The 25,616-nt window shown below is 35.9% G+C and overlaps 2 protein-coding genes across 5 annotated transcripts in view; both read right to left on the bottom strand.

Moving 5' to 3' along the window:
* Positions 1-2,583: 2,583 nt before the first annotated feature.
* Positions 2,584-3,621, bottom strand: LOC131159556 (uncharacterized). The gene has a single exon (XM_058114570.1). It carries the CDS (start codon positions 3,314-3,316, stop codon positions 2,717-2,719), a length of 600 nt encoding a protein of 199 aa, XP_057970553.1. The 5' UTR covers positions 3,317-3,621; the 3' UTR covers positions 2,584-2,716.
* Positions 3,622-4,154: 533 nt separating this feature from the next.
* Positions 4,155-25,616, bottom strand: part of LOC131159557 (ABC transporter D family member 1) — an 85,018-nt gene continuing 63,556 nt past the window's right edge. For all 4 annotated transcript variants that reach the window (XM_058114574.1, XM_058114573.1, XM_058114572.1 and 1 more), the window contains 8 exons: positions 14,247-14,427; positions 13,998-14,156; positions 8,151-8,312; positions 7,787-8,023; positions 5,096-5,259; positions 4,907-4,959; positions 4,745-4,823; positions 4,155-4,639 (listed from right to left, as the gene is read on the bottom strand). In XM_058114574.1, coding sequence (XP_057970557.1) covers positions 4,553-4,639; positions 4,745-4,823; positions 4,907-4,959; positions 5,096-5,259; positions 7,787-8,023; positions 8,151-8,312; positions 13,998-14,156; positions 14,247-14,427 — 1,122 coding nt within the window. In that variant the 3' untranslated portion in view covers positions 4,155-4,552. The remainder of the gene's footprint in view (positions 4,640-4,744; positions 4,824-4,906; positions 4,960-5,095; positions 5,260-7,786; positions 8,024-8,150; positions 8,313-13,997; positions 14,157-14,246; positions 14,428-25,616) is intronic.

Below are 25,616 nucleotides of genomic sequence, written 5' to 3' on the forward strand. Positions count from 1 at the left end.
CACAATCAATGAGATAAGTAGCATGATGTTAACTTATTAAAAGATGAGGATTGTTACATTATTGTAATTACTTTCAAACATTACCTATTTAAAAGTCATACCTACCTTTGTATAGTGAAAGTTGTCAATACGCTAGAGATTTTTAATAGTACATAGGAGAAGAATAAGGAGAACTTAAAAGCAAGAAGTGAAAAAGAAAATAAAATGGTATCAATTTGTTAAGTATGAGTTGCTAAATTTTCATTCACTTAACACTGTTTATGTATTGTCATCAACTGATAGGAGGAAGTCGATCATTGTAATTTTTTAAATCTCAAGGGACATCTCCAAGATGTCATTAAATTTTGAAGGATCTTACTTCTTAATATAAGTTGTCCATTTATTTTCTAATCTTCATGGCATGTCCATAATCAACTACAGAAAATAAAATGAAGATGATTAGTACGAAGAAATTGAAAATTATTGAATGTGGGTAAAGATGGTGAAAAAACATTGATAAACAATAAAAAAATAAAGATAAAATCTGAGCAAAATGAAAGAAGTGTCTTATTAAAGATAGTTTGAAAAATACTCCACATTTTTACACGTTTATTTTTTTAACATTTTTATACTCATCAATATATACAACTTTCTCCGCCTCGAGTTCCTTATGAGCTTATAGTTGAGAGGCTACAAGATTTTTTTTTTCTTTTGTCTTGCATGGTGCAAGCTCTAATGTTTTCTTTGTGTTATCTTGGTCTGTTTCTTTAGGGTTTCGTGGTTGATATGATGGCAGATTGGATAAATAATTTAGATTAAGTGCAACTTATAATAAACAAAAAAGAGATAAACAACTACATAAGAGTCAAACTTTACCATGCTCTAGTTTGTTTATTAAAGTTTAAATTGAGATCAATCTTGAGTAGAGTTAAAACCAAGCTTGATTATATTTGTTTGAACTTGTTCATTTACGCAAACAAATGAAATGAACGAGACCCTACTGAACTAAGCTATTGATTTGCTCACGAGTGAGCATCTCACTATGTAGTTCTTAGGTTTCCGTTTGGTAAAAGGGAAATATTAGCTTTTACTAATGCTATCTCAGGGTTTCTTTATCCCCAATCTATTAGCTTTGCGCTTTTGATCCTATCATTAATATCAAGTTATGAACTTTGAGCTAAACAAGCTTACACCTAGACAACCCTTACTTTTAGTCTATTGAACCTAATTTGATGTCATTAAACAAGCCAAACTAAGCCTCTAATTGAATTAGTCACCAATCCACACGAGTCAAACCCATTCATGTTGAGGTTCGACTTGTTTACAAAATTTCTCAAAATTGCACTTGAGAATTACCAATTTGTATAAGAATGATCTTGAATGAGACCTTATCGAATTGAACTCTTGAACCACTTTGGAAGTGACCTGATTCATTACAGTCCTAGTTGGAATTGTTAAAGGAAGATCTAAAGAAGTGAGAAGAAAGATGGAAAAATAGTGTAGTAGTGCAAGGATTCAAGCTAATAAAAGATTGAGTTTTTGCACAAGCAATGACAAATAGCATGCAAAAACATGGAAATACATAGTAAAAATAAGAGACTGCTTTTCAAATTTTGTGATTTTCTTTAGAATACTTGAAAAAGTGTTAAGAACATTTATACTTTCGTACTTTTTTAATTACAAAACTTAAAAATATGCCTCTCTGCTCAAGAATATTTAAAAAAAATATATGGAATATCCTTCTCTAAGCTAGTTTATTCTCAATCTCTCAAGTATATTCCTTTGAGAGAGATTCATAAACTCAAAGAACCATTGGTCTTAAAGGGAAGGAAGCAAACAATAGCGTGACAAAGTCCAAACGCAAGAAAGGCAAAGCGTGAAGCTTGTGGCCTGTTCCTTTTCCAACTATGGCTAAACTTGTCGAAAGAAAATCTTTTGTCTTTCTTACTTTGTGCCTATTTTGATGATATTACTTGAGTTGAAACATCTTTGCCATTTCCTTTCTATTTCAAATCTTAGTGAAGATTTTGTTTTCTTCCTCCTATCTTTCATTATCCTCTACGAGTTTTGTTGTTTCTATTGAAAGCAAAGATTATAGCAATTGAAAATATAGTGAAACTTTAACGTAGTTGAAGCTTTCTATACGTAAATGTGGGATTGTTGAATTACTATAATAGAAGAATTTGTATTGTCCTCCTCCTTTCTCTTTTGAATTTTAATTGTATTATTTCGTATTGTACTTTTCCTTTCTTAATTTCATTGATGTCGACATTAATTGGTAATTTTAAAGAAAAAAACTCTCATTAGGTCACCACTATAGGTCATGCTACGCTCAATACAATTGTTATATGGTTGTTAAGCATATGAAGAATATTATTATAATTGATAAATATTTTTAAAAAATGTTTTTTAAAGTAGTATTTGTGTTTAGTATGATGTTGAAGAAGAAGTTTCTGAGGCATATGAAAAATAATTCACTTTTTATTTATAGTTTTTCAAATAATTAAAAAAATTCTTTTACTTTTTTTTCTCGATTTTCAACATTTCTATAAAAGGCCACTATTTTCCAAATCCTAAAAGTTTAAAATAAAAATTGTGTTTATCAAACAAAAATATTTCCAAATATCAATTTACAGTATATATAATTAGTATTATTAATACGTCCTCTCCTGGTCGGATTGAGGACACCGCCGAGTAGTCTAAACTCGTACCCTTGACTCCTTGACTTCTTACACAGTTACAGGGCCTCCATAGCTGCTGCTAGTGGAAAGACCTCGCAATCTAAGCAGTTGCGCCCCACGCCATTTTCACACCCACACCCATCCTTCCACTTCCTCAACTCTTCTCCTCTCCTCCTCTCCGGCGCCGGAACCCGTACTTTCGATCCCACCTGCACCTGACAACGATGAACAGGCTTCGCACGACCGGGGCTTCCCATCGTAATCCACTCCTCAATTTCCATGTCCGGCGACTGGAACAGGGTCTCCCATGGAATCTCTGCTCTGCCCAGCAGACGTGAGCCGCCGCCGCCAAGCCTTCCCAGAATTGGCAGTGTGGGGTTTCTGCAACGGAGATCGAAAACCACATGTCCTTGCTTTAGAGCGGCCATGGAGTCTAGGGTTCCGAAGCACTGGATGGAGAAGGACTGGTTCCAGCAGAGATGGTGGGAGTTGGATGAAATTTGTCGGGTGGTGAGGGCAATCGTCTTGTTGTTTCCTGCAGAGAGGTGGATTCTTACAAACAGGTTCCGGGCAGGCTTGAGTTCAATGTTCCTTGCTCTTATGATTCTCAATTCGCAAGCAAGAGAGGAAGTATGGGCAGGGGCAGCAGCACCCATTGTGTGTGTGTGTGTGTGTGAGAGAGAGAGGAGCTTTTAGGGTATGAAGAGAAGCTTTGGTTAATGGGGTTCATATATACGCAGTGTGCCTTTCGAGGATTGTGGTCTATGCCTTCAATCCATTTCAATTGGAAAGAGGTTTAATGGAAAACAGTGGATCTCTCTCAAATGGGCCAAATGTTAGTATATTAATAAAACAGGGAGGATGAAGTGGGGATTGAAATCTTAGAAAGCCCTTCTTATCCTCGAGAGGCTGTTCAGATGTCATTTGCATTTAAACTATATTAAAGTATGCCCTTTCCCTTCTTCGGGGTTGGCCACAACTTGATACATAGTATATATAAATAGACTGCAGAACCACCTCAATCTATTTTATAATCCAAGTAGATTCGACTTTACAACTCCAAAAGGATTACTCTCCTTTTTATTTTTCTGTTCCTCCTATACTCCTTTCAGGGGATATCATTGAGGTGTGCCTCTCTCTCTCTCTCTCACACACGCGCGCGCCTATATAACAATATATAATAGGGCAAACTGGTCATAATCTGTGGAGGCCTCTGGTTGTGTACAGTTGGCAAGAAAGCGATGCTTATGGTGGTAAAACATATCCAGATCAAATCAAACCAAGACAAATTCTACATAGCTGTACATGAGTTTCAGAACTTAAATTTGATTTGGCTTTTAGATATTCTATACTATAAAATTATATTAATTTTTTTGTGGATTCACAACCTTCCGAAGCACATAATGTAAAACAACCGCTCGCAACATGACTTTAAACCTGTGACCATGAATCTTAGATTGCAAGAAGCAACCTGCATACTTGAACTAGCAAACATCATCTAAAGAGGGTACCCAATTTACCTTCCATTTTTATTGATCGGGGCTAACCAAAACAATTAAGCACCGTATTTTACAACATAAATGAATTTACGACCTCAAATAGCAAAATAAATGCCTGTACATAGACAATTTTCTCTATGTTATGTTACAGGAGCTTATGACATTCTTTGTATGCTCAAAAATTATTATCTGCACTTTTATCCTAACAACAATCCTCCCTATACTTTTGACGGGCTTCTTCATCAGCCTCCACTGATGTGTCTGAACAGTCATTACCAGAGCTTGTTAACTACTTCAATAGAATGTTTATTAAGCAGTCACTCGCTTGCGCAGCCATGGGCAGAAGGGAGCAAGGGAAGGCCAATAATAATTACAGGCATTGGCATTGTCAGCTCATTGTTTGATCAAACGACGCTCCCAATTACCCTCACCATCAATCAGCCGTAGTTCAACAGAATGGAATGGAATCAGGGCAGGGCGCTGAAAACAATATAAAAAAGTGCAATAGAGAGAGTGCACAGTGAGTCGAGATAAAAAAAAAAAAAAAATGAGGGGTAAGCACTGCAATCATAATGCATTGCTTACTTGTGAGGAGGTAACAACTGTTATACCCATATCCTTTGCAAGTCTATAAAGATGTTCTTCAACATCAACGCTTGTTGCACTATCATGTCATAAAAATAAGCACAAAAAATAAATTTAGTTAGCTGTCATTGGGAAGAAAAGCAAGTGAAAATTGTTGCTTACTTGGTGCACTCATCAAGGATGCCAAATTTTGGCTTGTGAAAGAACAGGCGCGCCTAGGAGAAAAAAAGCATCATGTCAATAATTAAAAATCCACCAGAAAAATTCTTCACCAAAAAAAAAAAAAAGAGGTAGGAAACATCTAAATACAGACGAGCACATTGAATGAACATCTACATAAGTGAAACTCACCATGCCCAATCTCTGCTGCTCACCAAGAGATAGAATGTCTTCCCAGTTTAAATTAGCATCCCAGCCACATTCATCCCGTTCCAGAAGATAAATTAATCGAACACTTTCTAGAATAGTTCTCAAATGCGTATCCAGAATGTTTGAGGTGGCAGAAGATTTTTTGCCTAAATATTTCGCATGAGTCAATTACTTGGGTAACAATATGAGAAGAAAAATGAATATTCATTAATCCAAAAAAAAATGCATCCATGAATATGTCAAAATTTGAAATACCAAGTTCCAGGTTATTTTTCCCAACTTTATATTTTGTTAAGTTGGTCTTCCTGCAACTTACCCACACGTTGCAACCAATACATCATTTCCCCTATGACATGTTCCATTGAGCTAAATGATGGCTTTGTTACAGCTTATAAAAGGTTCCTGATGTCCTCACAGTGAAAATGAAAATGTTTATATACGTACATATATATATGTGTGTGTGTGTGTGTGTGTGTGTGTGCGTGTGCGTGCGTGTGCGTGCGTGCATAGATAGATAGATATATGCATGGTTTCTCTAAATACCCCAAGTTTTAAATTCTTCTGAAAAATATTTGAAATTGAAGCACTTTGAAGGCTTTTGTGAAAATATATTGCAGGGAAGAGATTTTAACTGTCTGCTGATGGTTTAATGACAATTCTTTTGAATCCAAGAGGTTAATCAATACAAGCACAATATTTTCATGATGCAGTAATTCAAATGCTTTTGTAAAAATCTTTTGTCATGCAGAGGTTTTAACTGCCTACTAATGGTTTAAATGACAATTCTTTTGAATCCAAGAGGTTAATCAGTACAAGTACAATATTTTCAAGATGCAGATATCTAGCTACTTTAATGAAACTGAAAACCAGGTAGAAGCCTAAAAATTGGAGATTTATTCAGAAAATTAAAGTTAAAATAAGATTGCATTAAAAATGATAAAAAAAAAAAACTATAAAACCAAATGACATCCGAATTGAAGTTTTGGAATGCCTATATGATAACATAATTGTATGGTTAACTAATTTATTTATTACAATTATAAGAACTGAAAATGCTAGAAGAATGGAGGCAAAGCACTTTAATACCTACATGCAAAAAATAAAGGAGATATTCAAAATTATAATAACTATTAAGGAATTAAACTAATGAGTGATACAATGGAATTGAGTGAAAGGGTAAATGAACAAAAACTAAAATTAAAAACAAAGGTCTCAAAAAAATCAATTTGGTTTTATGCTTGGAAGATTGACTATAGAAGGTATATATCTTTTAAGAAGATTAGTAGAAAAGTTTAGGAAAAAGTAGTAGATCTACTGATTCCGTCAAGGGTAAGTATGATAGAGTAATGCCTAGTGTTAGTAATTTAGGTGGAGAGTCTAGGAAATTTCCAATCACAATGTGTACATCAGGGATCCACTTTCAGCCCTTATCTTATCGCATTAGTATGGATGAACTTATTAGAGTACCCAAAATGAGGTTCCATGGTATACGTTGTTTGCAGGTAATAATGTCTTGATTGATGAAACTAGAGGTGGAGTAGAATTTGAGTTAGAGCTATGAAGAATCTAGAGATTTTAAGATAAGTGGAAATAAGATAGAATATATGAATACAATTTTAGTCATGGTTGGAGGAATGTTGGAGAAAAGATGAAACTTAATTGTCAAGAAATTAATAACATAAGTAGATTTCAAGATACCTTGGATTTATTATGCAAGCTAAAGGAGACAAACTGAAGATTTAATACATGGAGTTCAAAAGTAAAGTTGGATAAAATGGGGAAGTGCTTCGGGCATGTTGTGTGATCATAAAATACTCCTAAAATTAAAAGGAATTTTTTATTGGACAATTATAAGACTACCTATGTTATATGGAATAGAATGTTAGACAACTAAGAAACAATATATTCAAAAGGTGTAAATTTCCAAAATGAGAATGCAATGGTGGATGAGTGACGTATTATCAAGATAAATTAAGCAATGAATAGATCTGCAATTAGGCATAAACTATATGATAAGTGAGAAACAGCTTAGATGGTTTGGGCATCTACAATGTAGGCCAAATAGTATACCAGTGAGGAAGAGTGTATTAGTTACTCTTAGTGGCAGTAGAAAGGGCAGGACTAGACCTAAATAACTTGGACTCTGAATTATGAGATAGTAATGATTTAATAAACTGATAAGCCTTTAATTATTGGAAATTGCCCATGCTTGTGTAAAATGGTAGAAAATGATTCTTATAACCGATCTCACCTAGTGGGACTTAAGGTTTAGTTTTGTGTTATTGTAGATTTCTAGCTAAATAGTTCTATTGAATCCATGAGGTTTAAAAAATAGAAATATTAAGGCCTGAAAACAGTTTTATTTTTTATTTCAAATTTTCAAAAGAATTACAAAAGTGCCGCTTGATTTCTAGTTTTCCAAATTTGTACATGGGAAAAAATCGTTTTATTAGAGAACTAGAAAATGAGGTGGCACTTATGTAATTATTTGAAATTTGGAAATGGAAAATGAGAACTGATGTGGCCCTAATATTTACTTTTTTTCATCCATCAAAAAGTGTTTTCAATCAACTTTGTAAGCAAAAAGGAAGCATTGCACCATCATTTTCATGCCAATGTTTGAGAAGAAAGGAGTGAAGCATAAAAAATATTGATTCTGATGCAAGTCATTACCTTCTCCATGTAAATTTAATACCCTCAGCTCTGCTTCCTCATGAGAGAGGGGATAAATGATTTGATCCCTTAAGGTACCTAGGCATGTATAAGGTCGCTGGGGAACATAGAAGACACTGCAACCAAGTCCAGCTGCTTCATTAACATGTTGGGATGGTTTGCTGAGTCTTCCACTCACGATGGGCCAAAGGCCTCGTAAAACTCTGAAAATGGAGCTTTTACCACTCCCATTCGGACCTTGGAAACCGAAGAGTCATCAAAACATAGATTTGTATGATACAAAAAACCAAATGGTCCGAACAAGGGAACACCTCCCACCGGATTTTAAAAAAGGGAAAAAAAGAAAAGTTAAAAATAAACAAACCAGTTACAAGCAGGCTTTTCCCCGGAATTATGTCACATGTCAACTGCCTCGCCAACATTTTCTGCGCTGGAGTAATGATATCCACTTCGGAGAATGAAATGCTTTCTTCAGAGTAACTCTCACTCCTTTTAGATGGCAAGGAAGCATTACTAACAGGATCTCCTGCAGGAACACCACTTGGCATGAATGCGAAACTTCCACGTGACTTCATCAAACAAAAACAAAGATAGCAATTATATCAAGTAATCAATCTATAATCAGACGTCAGCAATTGTGTTCAAGGTGTCAAAAATCATTTCTTTTTTACCTAGGATCGACATAGGATCTACAAATAGAATTGTATGATTGAATTGTAAAATTATAAGATTTTACTAGTTGTGGCAAATAATGCTTAAAAAATCACACTAATAAAAAGTCCTAAACAGGGTTTACATCACATTATTTAGTACAAAATTCAAATAATAAAAAGGGGCAGCACGGCGCACAAAGCTCCCGCGTATGCAGGGTCCAGGGAAGGGGCGGACCACAACACAGAGACAACCTTACCGTTGCGCCTAAGCTCCCCTTCACAAAATTCAAATAATACTATCTCGTTGCGCCTAAGCTCCCCTTCAAAAAATTCAAATAATACTATCTTTAAAAGGAGCATTAGCATCACTATCATTAGTCACATAAAAAGAAAAATAAAAATTCATTAGACAATTAAAATACTAACATGCATGCTCATATTACTAATAATAAAGCATAGTATATGATACATAGGCCTTAGTCTATAGCATAAACAATCACAATATTCCACATGTTTTCTTCCGTACTAGAAAATTTCCCCTTGGATATATTTCAAATTCCAGGACCTGAATCTGGGTTATCAGGCATTTGCAACCACCGGTCAACTCTTTAGCAGAGTGTACAATCTTTCAACTGGACTGTTATTGTCTCCTCAGTCAAACGTGGAACACACAGAAATATGAGAGAGAGAGAGAGAGAGAGAGAAAGTGGCATCATCTACAATTGACAAGGAACAAAAATTATAAAATAAAGATCGACAAGGAGCAAAAATTAGAAAATAAAGAAAAAATAACACTAAGCTACAAATGCCTATTAACATGGATCCCTTTTAACAGCCCTCAACAATTATTGGAGCTCTTTAAATTATACAATTTCCACTGGAAAACAAGATCAGCAGATCATTCTTTCTTAACCTCCTCAATTGAAAAGCTACCATCAGTATCCCTCTTAGAAGCTTCTGGACATTCTTGTGAAGTTGCTTGTTTTTCAGTTCAAAATAACGACCTGGCTCTCTCCCTGCCTGAATTGCCATCAAAGAGGCTCAATCATAATCGACATCATAAAATACCTCTCTTTCCCATCTTCATCAACTCAGAGCAGTCAACATTAGAAGGTAAATTTAATTTGGGAACAAGAGAAAATTTACCTGAATATTTCTTAGATTTCCAAAATTTCTCTACAATGGCATTTGATTGTGATTGCACAACTTTCTTCCCTAAAATAACCTCCCTTAAATTGAAGTCTTTTCCTTGCCAAAATTGATTCTCATTGGGTACAAGTTTTTTTTTTTTGGTCCAATTCAAAGTCCATAGAATCCTGCTGATCTTCGATTCCTCTGCCAGATCAGGAACACCACTTTTTCCACCTTTGCAATGATACTCTCCAATCTCTTCTTCCTTGTTTGTATTCGAATTTTATCTCCTGCAGCCTGCATGCCGTTGCCCTAAGTGTTGGAGCTGGACAGCACCACCAATTTTAAGTCCCTTGAGCGAGCATCCACAGTCAATAGGTTACCGGAGCTGAATTGCTATAACGTGTATGAGTTGGCTGAATGGTCTTAAAATATTGAGTCTCTCTCTGCTGGCCCAGTCCATAATCTTGTTCAGTTTTAGAGACAACGGGCCTAGTTAAACTAGTAAAATATTTTCTGGACCCCCTATTCATTTAAACACATTTTTAACAGCCTGCAAAATTAACTGGCCCAAATCCACAGCTTTATTAATGTTGGACCCATTCCATTCTATACATGGGTTTGGACCTTCACACCCACACAAATCATTTCCTTACTCTCTGAGATACCCTGGAAACTCCCTGAACCTGAGATTTTGCAGACACAGTTGCCCACCTTTTAGACAACTCTGCCTTCTCCACTGTTTGCTCTTCTTCAAAAAATAAATCCACCTCCTATCATTGCTAGCCTTACTCCAAATCTCCAACCTGTTTGTGCAGCTGTGGTGAAGCCACCCACCAGGCACCACAGCCTTGAGCAAATCTGTAAATCCCCTCTGCTGATCCATATCCCGACAATCAGCAAAAAAAATCACATGCCGTTCACACCAGGAATACATAGAATTAATTTTTGGCATAAATACAACCTCAAAAGCAGAAGGGGCTGCAACTTGAACAAAGCTGAGGAAGTCAGACAGATGAAGGAGACGCGAAAATAGACAAGACAGATAGCTCGAACAATAAATATAAACAGTTCATGGAGAGGCACTGAATCAGTAAGCCCTAACAGAAACCCTTATCAATCTTAATGAATGTCGCTCAATTAGGCACAAGCAGGCTCATTACTGTATTCAAAGAACCAAAAATGAGAACTCAAGCCTCGCCTCAAACAGCGAAAATAAGCAGCCTAGTTAGAATGTTAATAAAATATGACAGAATTGTGATTCAAATGAGTTTAACGAGCCAACTCACAAGTCCATTACGGTTCCAACCCAAAGGGACTCTTCAAGGATGGTGAATAATAGGAAAAATGCATATCAAAGAAAAAGAAACCCCTCTTCCCACTCAACCCCTCCTCCCCCACCCCCCAAAAAAAAAAACACACACACACACACAGAGTTCCAAAAAAAGGGGGGAAATAAGGAAAATTTGCAATAAGTTAGTCACTCAGCAAAAATAGACAATAACGTTTTTAGTGTCCAATGATTCCAAACAATATGAGACCTGGTCTTTGATACGAGAGGAAGAGGTAGAAGTAGCATAAAAATCCAAAGGCACAATAAAGAAAAAGAGGATGGGATTTTTTTATTTCTTTTCTACAAGGACAAGAAAAACATTGTTGTTGCTCGTGTTTTTCTTGTCCTCCTTATATATTCTTTCCTCTATAAATAAAATGTCCTACAACTAAAAAAAAAAAAAAAAACAATGTGAAGGAAAAGAGAATAAGAGCTGTGCTCAACAACTCATTAAAAAAAAAGTACAAGATAGTAAACAATGCAACTTATTAGACTTAAGAAATAATAACTACTCAGAGACACAATTATGGTTGATCAATTTTGTAGGCGAACTGATTTAACTTCAATGACTTCTCTCAACAAAGATGCCACTGGAAAGGTCTATGAATCTACTGTCCAACGCATAGCACAGAGTGATTTATAGCTCTCTGGAGAAAGTCATGGCGCTTTTAACAGAAGGGGTCACAGTTAGACTGCAGAAAGAGACCCAGAATTTGCGTTTTCTCTTGAAAGTTGTAAGCTACTAATCCAGCTACTTCAGTATTCCCCATGTGGAAGAAACTCACCATTGAGTTGTTTTTAGAACAACAATCCCTTGATGAACTTAATGACGTCCCAAATTTAATGTTCTCGATCTCTCACCAATGGATTTTGAATTTTCCAGATTTGTGATGGGAACCAACAAACCCAAATACTTGCAATAAACTGAATGATAAACTTCTTGATTAACGACAAAATTCAGTATAGCTACTATTTTAATTTACTTAATAATTATCCAATATTTAAATTATACAACATAATTTGGGCCTTTAAAGAACAAACCACCCCCAATCAAACCAAATAAACAAATTAAAGAGTAACTGATGCTAGATGTATGGGGGTCTACCATAAATACTTGTGCCATATGGGCGCAAAGTGTGAAAGGCAGATTAGTAATTAATCAATTAATAAATAAATAAACCCTTGTTTGGTTTGTGGAATGGAATTGAAGCAGGAGAGGAATTGAGTGATGAATGAAATCAAGACAGGAATGAAATCACTCTTGGAATGCAATTACCCTATGTTTGGTGAGGCCTTAGATTTGAATTCGTATTGGATTTGGATAGGATGTAATATAAAATTGTATTGAAATTTGTCCAAATCCACCAAAATCGAAATCCAAGGTTTGGAATACATGCTCTCAAACGCAGTATTACTATATTTGGTTAGTAATATGGAATGATTGTAGGAATCACAATTTCAATTTCTTTCAATGTTTGATAATCTTTAATGATTTCTTTAATAGAATGAGAAGTCATTTTTTTATAAATACCCCTAATACTTAATTATTTAATTTTATAATTATATTTTTATTATTTGTATAATAGTGATTAGTATTTTATTGTTATTATTATTTCTTTTATTGTTTCATAATATTTATTACCCTTAAAATAAAAATAATTATTATTTTCGCCTTTATTATTATTGGTTTTTTTTTTTTTTTGAGTATCGCCGGGTGTCCACAACCGTCAACGTACGTCCATTTTACGGTCCGCACGCACCTGTCGTGACTAATCCCACGCCCTGCAGTGGTGGCCCCACACACACCACAGAGGGATTAATTCAGGAGCCTGCCACAGGAATCGAACCTGGGGGGTGGGGGGAGAAATCCCTGACCTCGTGAAAGGCACCCCCGAAATTCGCCCTGCCAATTGTTATTGTAATTATTATTAGTTGTCATTATTTTTTATATTTTTATAATAATTATATCCTTAAAATAATAATTATTGTTTTTGCCTGTTTTATTATTATTGTTCTTCTTGTTATCATAATTTTTATAATAATAAATATTATTGTTATTGTAATTATTATGAGTAAATAGTTTTATAATAATAAAATTATTACTATTTTTTCAATAATATATTTTTTATATTATAAATGAGTTTGATTCCACAGAATTAAGATGGATTCCAGCCCATCTGTACAGGAGTCTCAATTTCATCACCTGTAGGAATTGTATTCCGAATTCTGGCCTTGACTCTGCAAACCAAATGTAGAAATACAATTCCATTCCTAAAATTTGATCCCATTCCAGGTCTGATTCTGCGAACTAAATGCAAAGGGGGGGGGGGGGGGACTGTGTCGGTGGTGGTAAGTGTCGAGTCCAGTCTACAACTAAACAGCTCAGTAATCTCCATTGAAATGGTTAGTCTCCAGGCACAAAAGAGTCTTGATATGGTTGGTTTTTCACTGTAGCTTTGTTCGAGTCATCATAGTCACTTGGAAAAATAAAACCAGTGCACTAAGGGAGAACGTAGAGATATGCAAACACTGGGCAGGAGTTGAGTTGGTGAATTTCTGCAAAAAGGAGAAAAAATAAAAACAAAAGAGTTGATGTGGCTAAAGGCACATGACAGTTAAGCCACAGTATTTTTTTCTAGTAACCCTGTCTTCCATTACAGAATACAGAATGAAGCACATAAGAGATTGATTGTAGAGATTAGTGAGAAGTTCACAAATATTTGCAATAAGCTTGGCATAAAAGAATCTTTAGACATCTTGTTGGTATTCAACTTTTTTCCCTTTTTGTGGTGGGGTTGGGGGGGGGGGGGGGGGGCTTGCATCTTATGGTTCTCAAATAAGAAGTGGCAGATTACTAATTAATCAATTATTTAATAAAATAACAGGATATGGTCTAGTGTATGACTCAACAGCTTAGTATTCTCAACTATTGCATATTCTTTTATTCTTCGCTCCCTCAAAAATGTCCACTTCCATGGATTGCAAAAATAAAACTACACAAGCAGATGCTGAAAAGTACAAAAAGATCTAAGAGATACATTAGGATGAAATAAGTCGACAATCAAACTGAAAACACCAAAGAACACAGATGTACCAGATTGAGCAGCATCTAAGAGCTCTTCAAGCTCAAATATTCGATTGATACCACCCGAAAGTTCAAGAAATTTTTGATGTAATTCAAGTATGTCACCAAAAGCTAGAAAGCTTTGAGATACAACGGATGCTAAGAACCGCAATGCATGCGCCAGATGAGCTGAAAATATAAAAAGAAGTAATGTGTGGCCGTTTTACCAAAAGAGAGAAACAACTGAATCTTTGATCAACAAATTTTTTAATAGCATACCTTGAGTGGAAGTCAAAGCTCGATCTCCCTCGTGCTCCATTGCATATAACAAGCTCAAACCCCAAGTCACATTGTGTGGGAGTTGCTTTGTGATAAATTCATCAAGCATACCAAAGAGCCATTTCTTCTTTAGAAGCAACATAGAGTGATCAAGAAGCTCCTTAAACCGTGCCTCAACCATCTGCTTAATACGAGGAAGATTGTTAAAGGAAGCAGAAAATATGGGTGCAATAATGAAGCAATACAGTAGTGATTTAACTCTACTCAAACATGGTTTTGATAACACAAGCTTACAAACAAATTCAGTTCCTAACACAATAAAGTGCTTAATCATTTTCTCCTAACACTAAGCAATTAGGTGGACAATGAATCAATGACTGCTGGCTTTGTAATCAAGTGGTGTCTAGCCAATGGTATCTACTTATCCTAAAGCCTCTAGATTCCAAAGCTTCTCTCCACACTTCTAACTCAGCCTCTACTCTGTCCCTAGTTTCATCAATTAATACAATATCATCTGCAAACAACATACACCATGGAACCTCCTTTTGAATACTCTTAGTCAATTGGTTCATCACTAAAGTAAAAAGATAAGGACTCAAAATAGATCCTTGATGTACACCTATGCTGATTGGAAATTTTCTAGTTTCTCCATCTATAGTCCTTACACTAGTCATTACTCCATCGTACATATCCTTAATGACATCAGTATACCTACTACACACACCCTTTTTTTCTAAAACCCACCATAGAACTTCCCTAGGTATCCTATCATATGCTTTTTCAAGGTCAATAAATATCATATGCAAGTCCCTCTTCTTTTTCCTAAATTTTTCCATTAATCTTCCTAAAAGATATATAGCTTCTGTGGTAGATCTCCTAGGCATAAAACCAAATTGATTTTCTGAGACCTTCGTTTCTAACCTTAATCTTTGTTCAACTACCCTTTCCCATAGTTTCATCATATGACTCGTAAGTTTAATTCCACAATAGTTATTACAATTTTGAATATCTCCTTTATTTTTGTACATAGGTATTAAAGTACTTTACCTCCATTCATCTGGCATTTTCTTTGTTTTTATAATTGTATTAAATAAATTAGTTAACCATATAATTCTGTTATCACCTAAGCATTTCCAAACTTCAATTGGGATTTTATCTGGTCCCATAACTTTCCCATTTTTCTTTTTTTTTTTAGTGCAAACTTAACTTTGTTAATTCTAATTTTGCGAATAAATCTCATATTTTTAGTCTTTTCCTCATTTGATAATTCTAAGTTTAAGTCTTTTATTTGGTTTTCATTAAACAATTTACTAAAGTAACTTCGTCATCTTTCTTTAATGTCTTCGTCCTTAACCAAGACAATATCATCCTCACTTTTTATACATTATACATTTTCTAAGTCCTTATTCTTTCTTTCTCTAACTTTAGCAATTTTAAATATATCTCTTTCCCCTTCCTTTTCATCTAATCTATCATACAAACTGTTAAATGATTTGTATTTCGCTTCACTAACGGCCTTTTTTGCATCTTTTCTTGCCTCCTTATATTTTTCAAAGTTATCCCTGTTTCTACATTTTGGCCACATTTTATAGCAAATTCTTTTTGTCTTTATGGCTTTTTGTACATCTTTATCGCACCAAAAGAAAATATATTTAATTTGAGAGGAGAAAATAAGTTTTCCCAAACAAATAACAGAATTGGTTTTCTAAAGCCGAAAATGTGCTTGAGACACCAATGAAGTTTGCAACAATCGACACCTCTCACACTCCAATGAAAGAAATGCTCTTTCTGCAGCAGATCCAATTTGAAGTACCCTCAATTTGCACCAGACCCTGATCATCTCTTCACAAACACAGTTTCCATTCCAGATAACATGGACTGCCTCCTTGATGCATTTATAGGGCTCTGTGGGAACTCCACAATCCACATCTGCAGGATCATGAACAAACCAAGCTGCTCATTAACAGCTCGGAACTTAGCTCAGTAAAACTTCATTAGGTTCATTTGTATAGCTTAATGAATGAGTTTGAACTTTGAACATGAGTTTAAACTTGTCTAATGAACAATCCAAGGTCGAATCTTTGAATGAGTTTGAACATGATTTTTGAACTTGTCTAATAAATAGGCCAAGGTTGAACGAAGGTGAGCTTGGCTCATTTATGTTTACAAAGAAAGCTCACAAACAAGTTCATGAACAAGCATGATAAAGGTCAATAAAATTCAATAAAAAACACATTAAGCTTGGCTCATTTTTTATACATATAATGTAAAACCTTCCGTGGATGTCTACTTTTAGAAAGGGTGATCTTTTATGCCTATCTTTAGGCGTCAGTGGTTGACCGGTTGGTGTTTTTTTCCATGAATTCCATTCTCCCAAATTTTGAGTGACTAGAGATCCTTGTTATATATATTTATTTTATTATTTTTGTGCTCTTTTGCAATATTGCTTTTTTATGCTTTGTGTGGACTTCTGGTCCTCTCAATTGTAAATTATTTCTTCCTTTAATAAAATTCTCTTTTCTAAAGAGGCAGCCAGGTGCACAAAGCTCCCACGTATGCGGGATCCAGGAAGAGGCAGACCACAATGGGTCTATAGTACGCAGCCTTACCTTGCATTTTTGTAAGAGACTCTTTCCACACCTCGAACCCATGACTTCCAGATCACACGGTGACAACCTTATCGTTGCACCTAAGCTCCCCTTCAATAAAATTATCTTTTCTCATTTTAAAAAATATAATGTTAAAATAAAAAAATTAATTTTCCATTTACTATTTTCAAAATATTACAAGTAAAATATAATTTTATATGGCATGAAAAATGCTTTTTTCATTGGCATCAAAACCATTGTCAAGACCCCCACTTTTCAAGCTACTAATAAATATGTCTTGTGTGTTGCCATTGATTGCAAATGAATATATGAGCCAAATAAATTGAAATTATTTAATTTCTAAATGATTCAACTTAATAAATAATATATTTATCAAATAGTAAGAAACTAAGTCATGTTTAGATAAATTATAATACATTATACACCATCTAAACAAGCTGACAGTATATTATCATAATTAAGTTTATAAATAAAAAGTACCAATGCCCAAGGAAATGTAATATAATGTATCTGCACATTATATATATATATATATTGCTTCACTAACTAAAAAAGGACTTACATAAGAGAGCACTAATGGATTATATTACTATTAAAATTTAAAATACAATCCAACATGTGTGTACCCAATTTTGGAAGAAAAACTTAAAAAATTTACATCGTATGATTGAATTATTTAATATTTCTCTAAACTCATAATATAGAAATCTAATGTAGTCTGCATATTTGTTAAGCAAATTGATAATTCTTTGTTTCATTAAATTCAACTCAAATGTGATATTTATAGTGCATATTACTAATAGATCTCATTTCAAATTGGAAAAAAAAAAATGATCAGCTCCTCCAAATTAAAATTTTAAAACTAGCATAGACTTAGACAATAATCCTAAACTATTGTGCAACAGATGTATATAAACACAATGAACTATTAGTGGCCAATGGGTAGATAGAATATTCTGAAAGACTTGTATATTTAAAAGGTTATTATGTGATAGGCATGTGCAGAATTTTTTGAAAAATATGAGTGTATTACATTGTAACAGAATATTTTAAATCAACAAGAAGTAAAAAAATATTTAAAGAGCATCAGGATTACGGAAACGACAAGGACAGACACAACACTGTTATAGAAAATTTTAAATTTTTATTTTTTATGAACTTGCAATACAGTTATCCAGCATTAGTTTGTATACATTTTAGATGAAATGATAAGCCTGTGATAATTATACATATTTTGACTTGATATTATAATAGATTTACTAACACAATATATTCTTAAAATTGAGATTCTAGAGAAGAATATTTATGTAGAATTGATAAACATACCATATGAGACAATTCTTACAGATTTGAAAAAGTTAAATAAATTTAGTATCAAGTTTATCATGTAGCATAATGTATAAATCTAGTAGAATATCAGAATAAATGTTTAAGAACTAAGAAGAGATGAGTAGAAATATTTTATGTTTTTTAACTATCAGCAAAGAGAGATATTGTTAATTATAAAATATGGCATCAAAGGGAGGCCACCCAAGTACAATGGAAACAACATAAAGCAACACAACCCTCATTGATGTCTCCAGGAAATCAAGGAAACACAAAAATGTCCCCCCCCCCCCCCAACCAACCCATTTTGCCAGTAAGAAATTATAGTTATCCAACGGTCCTTGAAAACATGCGGGGGGAAACTGTTCCCTCAAAGCACTCCTATTTCTTTCCCTCCACACCACCCAAAAAATAGCAAGGGGAATGAGGGAAAGAGCCTCTCTTCTACCCTTGTTGGAGCAGATCACTTTCCAACCTCATAACTCTCCTTCCACAGTTCCTACAATGACCCACTTTTGCTTGGCCATGGAAATGGCCAAGTTCCAAAAAATTTTGGTCCTAGGGAAGTGCAAAAGAATGTGCTCCAAAGTTTCAGCATGCTCTGGGCATAAGCACCTATTAACGAGAGGTAAGCCCTTTCTCTGGAGGCTGTCAATGGTAAGAATCTTCCAGGGTGTTCCCATGTGGAAAAAAAAAAAAAAAACAATCTTTGTGGTAGCTGCAGTTTTTCAAATGAGTTTTCAATGGAAATGCTGCTTTCCATCAGGGCAATAAAATGTTTATAGCAACCTGATCGTAAATATCATTTAGAATCGCAATCTTCCTCAAAGCGAAGTTTCCAAAAATATTATTGCTCTACCATTTCAGTATCTTCTTCAGCATTTTCAGCCGAGGCAACCATGAAGCTGGCCTTCCCTTCAAACTGCAGCTTGAGCCACTAATTCTTGACCTAACTATCAAATCCCTTGTGCTTGAGCCACATATTCTCAAAGCAAAAATGGGCTGGCCTCCATTTGATTCCTCTCATGTCAAGGATGGGAGAAGTGTCCAAGATGTGAAAGACCTACCAGTGAGCAGAAGGTCAATGAGGGCAAAACCATTCACGAAGTCATGAAACTCTTGTTGACTTCAATGGCCTGTCGCTTCTTTTATGGGGGCATAAAATCAAGTCAAGATCGTCCCCAATGACCAAGGGGCATCCCACTTGTCTCTAAGCACCATGGGCTCACCACAAGAGATGGCTAGAAGAGCCTTCGCTTGGACCATAAACCCCCAAAAAATCCCAAAAAAAATTATCTTCCAAACTCTTGAACAAACAGAAAGATGAGAAGGGATTGATGTAATGATTCAACATTCCACCACCAAATAGTTCCACATTATGAGAATTCTTCCTGCATTGCCTGCTGCACCAAAAGCAATCCATTTGCAGCTCTTAACCCCCATATATTGCTAACCAACCAGCTATTTAGAGAATCAACCTTGGTTTCCTAAAAACAGCTGACATCTCCCTTCCATTCATTATGAAACAACCTAATTACAAACCTTTTGGCTTTTGGTTTTTGGTTTTTGTCATATAGTCCCATCACATTCCATGAAATTAATTTCCTCAACATATGTTCAATACACAACCTGGCTGCTTCCAGCTTCCCCCATGTCTGAAACACCTCCCAAAACTTTACATAATTTACAGAGGATTCCAATCTCTTCAATTCCCTACTTCTGCCTTTCTTTTAACTGCTGCCTTTAAGTTTTTTGCCAATGATTTTTCCTTCCTCTCTTCTCTTACATAGAAATCAGACTTGGAAGGGGTAAACAATTAGCAAGAGCGGCAGGTTTAGTAGCGTAACTGATTTCAAAGCAGGGGCCACATTATAATTACCCTCAGGGAAGGTCTGTTCAATATAGAAAAAATGCTTCAATTTCTTCAAATAAACACATTGCTTTTTCCTTCAAACCGTCAAAAGAAACCACAATAGTCTTACTCAAAAAACCCAATCTGACCCCTGCAATTTGAAGCTGGTGCTGTCATATCCAGTCCATTGAGCTCCTTCAAAGATGAAGATTTGGTTGTGGTGGCAGGGGGGGGGGGGAGGAGAACAGGTCCAGAACTGCAAGAATAATCACCAAATTCTCCTCCACAATCAAGGGTTTCAAGGGATCACTCTTTTTCCCAGCTCAGTCACGACCTGATGATTTTGCTCCATCCCTTCGAGTCAAACCCCTCTGGGAAAGCTTGAGTCACCATCCACTGGCCTTGATCTCCATTAGGGCAAGGAACTTGCTGAACCTGTTCTCTCTAAGTTGAAGCATCAATTTTTTTTTCTCCTTTGTCCTCGTACAACACAAGAAGGAGGGGGATGGCAGCCTGTCCTAAACAGCAACTCCAGAAATCATCCAAAGCTGCAAGGAGCCACTCAATTTTCCCCACCTCTAGGAAGATGGAGATCCTCCTACCTTTTTGGTTTTCTGTGATTCTGAGAAGATCAACATTCTCGCCATTGAGCGCACGGTTGAAAGATTTTCTTTCAAAGAAGATCGATATCCTACCCTTGCCTCACATGGCAGAGAGAGAGAGAGAGAGAGATTTGTTTGGCACCTACATAACAAATTTCTTTCTTGGGGTGAGCATGAGACTCATCACTAGCCTAACTCATCACACACACACACACGTCAAGAGATGAATCTTTATAAGGTCTTCTAATTTACATTGTCAGTGTATATTCTATTTTTTATCTACAGTAACAACAACAACAATAAACCTTAAGTGCCACTAGGTGTAGGCATATTGGATGCCGCCCAAGTACAAGCAACAGAAAGAAAATCACCCACACTGCAGTGTGTAAAAAAAGTCAAGCATTACATGTGTAGACATAGTAGATTATTATCTGATAGGCATGTATAATGTATTTTGAAATTTTTGGAAGTATTATTTCTTAAATAACATTTATTTGATGAAATGTTTAACGCATCTGTAATTTTACTTAGATTGTAGTTATTTAATTTATAATATGTAGGTGTGCTACATGCGAAAATTTTAACATATGGCAACTATTTGAATAGGTTAGATAGGATTTCATTTTGTGTATTAAAGTTAATTTTTCTTATAGAAACAATATAAAAATTTTTATAGATGTCTCTGAGTCATCATTTACAGAATATTGAATATTGTTTAACATATCGTGCATACTTGCAGAAAAGGACTCATGTAGCCAACCCCACCCAGTGGGACTAAAGGCTGTGTTTTTTTTTTTGGCTGTTGTTCCATATATTAGTATATGATATAAGGATTTACTAAAAGAATTCAATAGTTCTATACAAAATTCCTTTATGTATCAGTACTCAAATATTTATACAAATTGTGAATCATTAACTAACATTTGCTACTTTTTTACAGTTAATTTACCAGAAGTGAATTTCTTCTAAATTCAAATAAATTTAAGTTCTATTTAATTCACTTCCAAATCTACAATTTTATACTTCATATTTTATAACTCATTTAGTTGTTTACTACTCAACTAAAGATACTAAAATTTTGTTTAAATTTTGTTGAATTTTTTTAAAAAAAATATCTTCTTTTAAGTCCACAAAATGATTTGCATTTTTTGTGCTTTTGTATATAGTACAAAACTACAAATTATACATAAAAAGGTAACAAATAAAACACCAAGAAAAGAAAAGAGATAGTACTCATAAAGCAAAAAAATGCAAACCATCATTTGGTGATTGTAATTAAAAATAATCAGTGAAGTGTCAAATTCAACTTAAAAGCACAATTTCCCAAATGACCTATGATATGCAAGCCATTTTGGATACAAGATTGGAATATGATCCTTGTGTTCGTGAATCCAAGACTTAATTAAACACACTAGTTAAAGAGGCTATCATCATTTGCCTAAACAAGAAAATATAGGCCAAGTGTTAGGGAGTGACAATGTAATGGGGAAAAGGGGGAGAGAGATACTGCTATAATTGTATTGTCTAGGGATTTAAAATAAATATACGATTATATGTGTTAACGTTTGTATGGTTATTCTCTTGGATTTGAATAATACAAGTAGTCCTTTTCATTATGGTGTTTTGTTGCCTTGGGGTGTGATATCCCTAATTGTTATAGCCTTATTTCGTGTACTTGAATACATTGTTCGTGTGATATCATATTATTCCTTGTTTTTCTTGAGTATTGAGACTCACCTGGTGCTCATGCTTGCAGGCTTGAACGTGTGAGATTTGACTGACTTGTCGAGGGAGAGCTCTCAACGAGTGCCACACGGCCCTTACTTGAGTCCCATTTTGGGGGTCTGTGACAGTTGGTATCAGAGCATAGTGTGTGTGAGTACCATGAGAGGTAATATGAGAAACAAGTCGGAAAAAGTGGAGCGCATTGAGACGCTTGAGACAAAACTTGTAACTTTGGAGACAACGTGCTGTGAACTCCAAGGGTTGGTGGCAACATTGATAAAGCAGAAAGGCATGCCAATAGAGTTTGAGGCTGCTGAAGAAAACCCCAAAGAAAATCTATATAGGGTATCAAAATTTGTAGAGAAACTTGAGGAACTTCAAAAATTCATTCCACGTGTGAAATCCCTGGAGAAAAGGCCAAGAGAGCTTGAGGCCTTCTAGAGGAGTATCGAGCAGTTGGAAGCCTTTGAGAGTAGACTGGAACATATTGAGGGCATATTGTCATCTCTTCCGTCCCAACGGGGAGAGCCAATAGAGCTTGAGGTTTCCTTATGAGAGCTAACGGATAATTTTGATTTCCTTGCAGAAGATGTTAAGGAATCCATTACTTCTTTGAAGGAAGATTTGAAGGAGATGGGCAATGTACAAAGTGCTGTGGACTAAATTCAAAGGGATTTACAAGAGATGACGGTGAGAGTGAATGCAGTGGCACAGATAGCCCAAAGGCCGATTGCAGATCCGAGTGAGGGTTTTCGATTGAAGGTACCGGAACCTAAAAGTTTTGGGAGTATGCGAGATGCAAAGGAACTGGATAATTTATTCTTTGATATGGAGCACTAATTCATGTGCTCACGAGTGAATCTAAAAGTGGACAGAGTAAATATGGCAACCGTATACCTGATTGGGGATGCCAAATTGTGGTGGAGAACTAAATGGAATGATATTCAACACAATAAGTAACACTTGGGAGGGGTTGAAACAGGCGTTGAAGTCCCAGTTTTACCCGGAAAGTGTGGTGTACATAGCACGGTGCAAAGTAATGGAGTTGCAACAAACCGACTCAATAAGGAGTTATGTACGAGAATATCAAGCCATGATATTGGACATCATAGACATGACCGAATCGGATAGACTATCTCATTTTCTTCGGGGTTTGAAGACATGACCAAAGAATGAACTGCGCAGGCAAGGTGCTAGTGATCTCTTTTTCGCCCTTGCTGCTGCTGAACAGTTGGATGATTTTTCAGAAAATTTTGGGAAACGAAATTTTCCTACATCCGCCAATAATGATTCCAGGCCCAATAAAGTGTATAAGCCCACAAATGGGGGAAAGGACAAGAAGACAAATAGTTCTTGGAATGATAAAAGAGCGCCCATGAATAGGGAGTGGAGGGGCAGACGAACAGGTGGTGGAGAGCGCCGGGTGCCAATCTCATGTTTTCTTTGCAAGGGACTGCATCGAGTGGCGGAGTGCGAAAGGCTTTGAATGCTCTAAAGGCCCTTCGAGGGGAAACTGAAACCCTGACAGCAATCCCAGAAGAACAACAGAATATGGTGGGAGCATTGAGATTTTTGGGGGCATTAGAGTACCAAGTAGTGACCAACAAGTCTCAGGAAAAGGGTTTAATGTATGTTGATCTACTTTTGAATGGAAAGAAAATCAAGGCCATGATTGATACAGGGGCCACCCATAATTTCATTGCTGACTCAGAAGCACAACGGTTAGAATTACAAGTATATAAGGATGTGGGGAAGTTAAAAGCAGTGAATTCTCAAGCGTTAACCACAATGGGAGTGGCACCTAAAGTAGCCTGTCAAATGGGGTCGTGGTCTGGAACAATTGATTTCACCGTGACATCCCTTGATGACTTTGATGTGGTATTGGAAATGGATTTTCTTAAAGTGACACGCTCAATGCCAATCCCAGCTGTGGATTGTTTTGTGATAATGGGAGATACACCTTGTACGGTCCCCGCAGCCTACAACAATTTCGATGAGAGAAAGTTGCTTTCAGCCCTCCAATTCAAGAAGGGAGTAAAAAGAGGAAAACCTTCTTTCGTAGTTCTACTAGTAGTTTCGAAAAATGAAGAGAAAGGGGAATATCTAGTTGAAATTAAGGAAGTTTTAGAAGAGTACAGAAAGATAATCCCAGAACAGCTACCTAGGGTTTTACCACCTCGACGATAGATTGACCACAAAATTGAGCTTTTGCCGGGGGTAAGACCGCCAGCACGTGCCCCTTATCGAATGGCACCGCCTGAGTTAGCTGAACTTAGAAGACAACTAAATGACCTAATTGCAGCAAGATTCATCCGCCCATCAAAAACACCTTTTGGGGACCCAGTGTTATTCCAGAAGAAACAAGATAGCAGTTTGCATTTGTGTGTAGATTATCGAACTCTTAATAAGATGACGGTTCGCAACAAGTATCTCATTCCACCGATTGCCGATATTTTTGACCAATTAAGTACAACTAAATATTTCACTAAATTGAACTTGAGATCGGGATATCATCAAGTGCACATTGTAGAGGGAGATGAACCTAAGACCACTTGTGTCACCCGGTATGGAGCATTTGAATTCCTTGTCATGCCTTTTGGGCTAACAAATACACCGGCTACCTTTTGTTCTTTAATGAATTAGGCTTTTCGAGACTACCTTGATCAATTTGTGGTCATTTACCTTGATGACATAATGGTTTTCAGCGCATCCTTAGAAGAGCCTAAAGATCACCTTCGGAAGGTTTTTCAAAAACTCCGAGAAAATCAGTTATATGTAAAAGGGGAGAAGTGTGCTTTCATTCAAAAGCGTATTAAATTCTCGGGGCATATCATTGAAGAGGGCCAGATACGGATGGATTCAGCAAAAGTACAAACCATCAATGAATGGTGAGCACCTACATCCGTTAGAGAACTGCGATCCTTCTTGGGCCTAGCCAACAACTATTGAAAGGTTATAGAGGGGTACTCTAGAAGAGTTGTATCGTTAACAAATTTACTGGAGCAGGGGGCACCATGGGGGTGTGTCAGAAAAGTGTCAATCAGCATTTGTGGAATTAAAGGAAAAGATTGTAGGAGATCCTGTGCTAATCCTTCTTGATGTGACAAAACCGTTTGAAGTACAAGCAAACGCCTCAGACTTTGCATTAGGGGGAGTTCTTTTGCAAGAAGGGCATCCAGTTGCTTTTGAAAGTAGAAACTTAATGAGAGCCGCACAGAACTATACAGTGCAGGAAAAGGAGTTTCTCGCGGTGGTA

This window comes from Malania oleifera, chromosome 7, assembly GCF_029873635.1.
Source record: "Malania oleifera isolate guangnan ecotype guangnan chromosome 7, ASM2987363v1, whole genome shotgun sequence".
Lineage (NCBI taxonomy): Eukaryota > Viridiplantae > Streptophyta > Magnoliopsida > Santalales > Ximeniaceae > Malania > Malania oleifera.

Excerpts from the sequence above, each read along its gene's own strand:
- LOC131159556 (XM_058114570.1), bottom strand. The coding sequence starts at position 3,316 with ATGGGTGCTGCTGCCCCTGCCCATACTTCCTCTCTTGCTTGCGAATTG.